This window comes from Cyprinodon variegatus, unplaced genomic scaffold (genome assembly GCF_000732505.1).
Source record: "Cyprinodon variegatus isolate N-32 unplaced genomic scaffold, C_variegatus-1.0 Scaffold449, whole genome shotgun sequence".
NCBI classification, from domain to species: domain Eukaryota; kingdom Metazoa; phylum Chordata; class Actinopteri; order Cyprinodontiformes; family Cyprinodontidae; genus Cyprinodon; species Cyprinodon variegatus.
Genome location: NW_015150902.1, coordinates 687,624 through 690,112, shown reverse-complemented (window position 1 = coordinate 690,112; position 2,489 = coordinate 687,624). Strand labels below are relative to the sequence as shown.

General features: G+C 37.1%; 1 protein-coding gene across 1 annotated transcript in view; it reads left to right on the top strand.

The window, feature by feature from the left end:
- Positions 1-2,489, top strand: part of ids (iduronate 2-sulfatase) — a 19,396-nt gene that overhangs the window by 2,027 nt on the left and 14,880 nt on the right. The window contains exons 3-4 of the mRNA XM_015389138.1: positions 2,030-2,207; positions 2,306-2,394. Of these exons, the coding sequence (XP_015244624.1) occupies positions 2,030-2,207; positions 2,306-2,394 (267 nt within the window). The remainder of the gene's footprint in view (positions 1-2,029; positions 2,208-2,305; positions 2,395-2,489) is intronic.

The following is a 2,489-nucleotide window of genomic DNA, read 5'->3' as shown; positions in this document are numbered from 1 at the left end:
CTGATTTCCCTGAAGAGGCTTGGCTATGAAGTGATAGGTGGAACAGATTCCCTTTGGGATTAACAAAGTATTTTTGAATTGAAGTGCTCTCCATTCTATCCATAACCTTTAAGAAACAAGGCAGGTATCTGTTAAGACATAAAGTAGGAGGATTTTATAAAAAAGGCTCTGATTTCCCTGAAGAAGCTTTGCTATGAATTTATAGGTGGAACAGATTCCCTTTGGGAACCTACCTTTGTACAACACGCTGCAAAGACGAGGCTCTCAGTTCGTTGGTGGGATTGTTAATTTTAGTTTCTAATTAAACTTGCACTTAGACTCAACTTTATTTATCCCTTGGGATCACTCCTTCAGGGAAATTCTGGTTCCAGTAGCTTGTATAGAGTACAAGGAGTTAAAGCAAGATGCCATTAATAATAAAAATACAACAGACAATATAGAAAGAGTGTATATAGTACAGAGAAAACATTTAAAGAAAAAAGTAATGTCCTGGAATATATTTCCCATAGATTTAATACTTAATAATTAATGCTTCATCACAAACTAGCTTTAAGAAACTGGACACACATGTGGGTTCTTTCACAATTCCTGCCCCTACTTCCTTTAAGCCAAACCTTCAGCACAAAAGATGGTTGTTCACGCCCCTGTGGATTCTTCCTCCCTGATATTAGGCAGCTTATGTTTCCAGCCGGAGGACTAGGCTTTGAAACTAGAAACCTGAAATTAAAAGATGTAAATAATTCCTGAAGGAATAAAAGGTTAGAACTGGTTCTAATTAATCGATTCTCGATGCCCAATCCTAATTTTGTTGCAGTTTTTTCTTCTCAGCATTTTTTTTATGTTTGCAGGAACTTTAGAATTTGCTTATAAATAATTTTTCTCTGTGTTTTTACCCCATAGTCTCCGTACCAGACACATGAAGAACATGCAGGATGATCTTTAAATACAGCGGCTCATTCTAGGAAATCCTCCGACTGTTTAAATGTCACCGAAGTGCTCAGTTTGCAGGGTTCCTGATCAGCTGTTTTTAGAGAAGGCTTGTTCTTGCTTGTCTTCATTAGGCCAAAAAGCATTTATCATTATAGTGATTTGATTAGAAAAAAGCTCTGATTTATAGTTTTTCCGTGGTTGCTGCTGCTGCAGCCAGTGGCGGTTCTAAACCAAATGTTCCAGGTGGCCAGAGGGGGGCCAGCATGTTTTCATGCCCCATGAAAACATACTGGAGTAAAAAAAAAAACAAACAAACAAAAAAAAAAACAGGCAAGGGATTCAATTAAGAGAGCTGCATGAATTTAAATGACCATTAAATTAGTTAATTAAAATCACATGTCTTTGGCTTGAAAGTGTTCATTTGGATTATCCTTTAAAAAAATTCCCTTAGCAAAGCAAAAAAGCAACAAAAAAAATTGTAGCTAAATAAATATCTGATAGATCAAATAAAGCTATTATTTGGAATATAAGCTCAATATCGATTCATAATTTAGGAATTTTTCATATTTTTAACCTAAAACCAGAATTGGAACTTGAGAAAAACTGGTTAAATTCAGCTGTAATAATTAGATTTTTGTTTTTTTTATCATTTGTTTTGAAAAACACATTTAGCAGATGGAAACTGGGATCCTATCTCAATACCACTGAAGCTACAGTATCACCTTATTATTGTTTTTAAATAATTAGTAAAAAAGAATTTTTTTTAAAGAAAAAAAATGAAATGGATCCAAAGGACATATCAGTAAGCATGTCTGTTCCTGCACATATCATCATTAAAATTTATTATAGTATTATTTCTTCAGTACAGATGACATGATCTGCAGGGGCACTGGGGCCCGTTGGCCCCTGTCTAGAACCGCCCATGGCTGCAACCCTCTGGTTGCAGAGTGCAGGCTGTGCATTTGTTCTAAATATGTGCCACTGTTGTCAAGATGAAGAATGTCTAAATAAAATCTATGCTAAGGAAATGAATTGTTCAAAGGAGCGACCAAAGTGCTTAAACAAGCTTAGCATCTCTGAAATGTCCCCCACTCTGCAGCAAGCCGTGTGCGCTCCCAGTCGAACATCCATGCTGACCAGCCGCAGGCCGGACACAACCAGGCTGTACGACTTCAACTCCTACTGGAGGGTCCACTCTGGGAACTACACTACTCTGCCGCAACACTTTAAATCCAAAGGCTACTACACCATGTCAGTGGGAAAGGTGTTCCATCCAGGTATCTAAAAAAAAGGCATGTTTTTCTGAGAAAAAGAGATTTAAAACGACTTTAAATTGAATTCTTCCCACTCTCCGTTATTTTGTGTCTCTTCATAGGCATTGCTTCTAACCACACTGATGACTACCCCTACAGCTGGTCTATCCCTGCGTATCACCCGTCTTCATTTAGATTTGAGAAGCAAAAGGTAAGAATTAAGCAACTAAACCTCAATTATTGACATTTTAACAGCTGGCTGTTCGTTAGTTAGAATTTAAATCATACAGTGAGACATCATTGTCT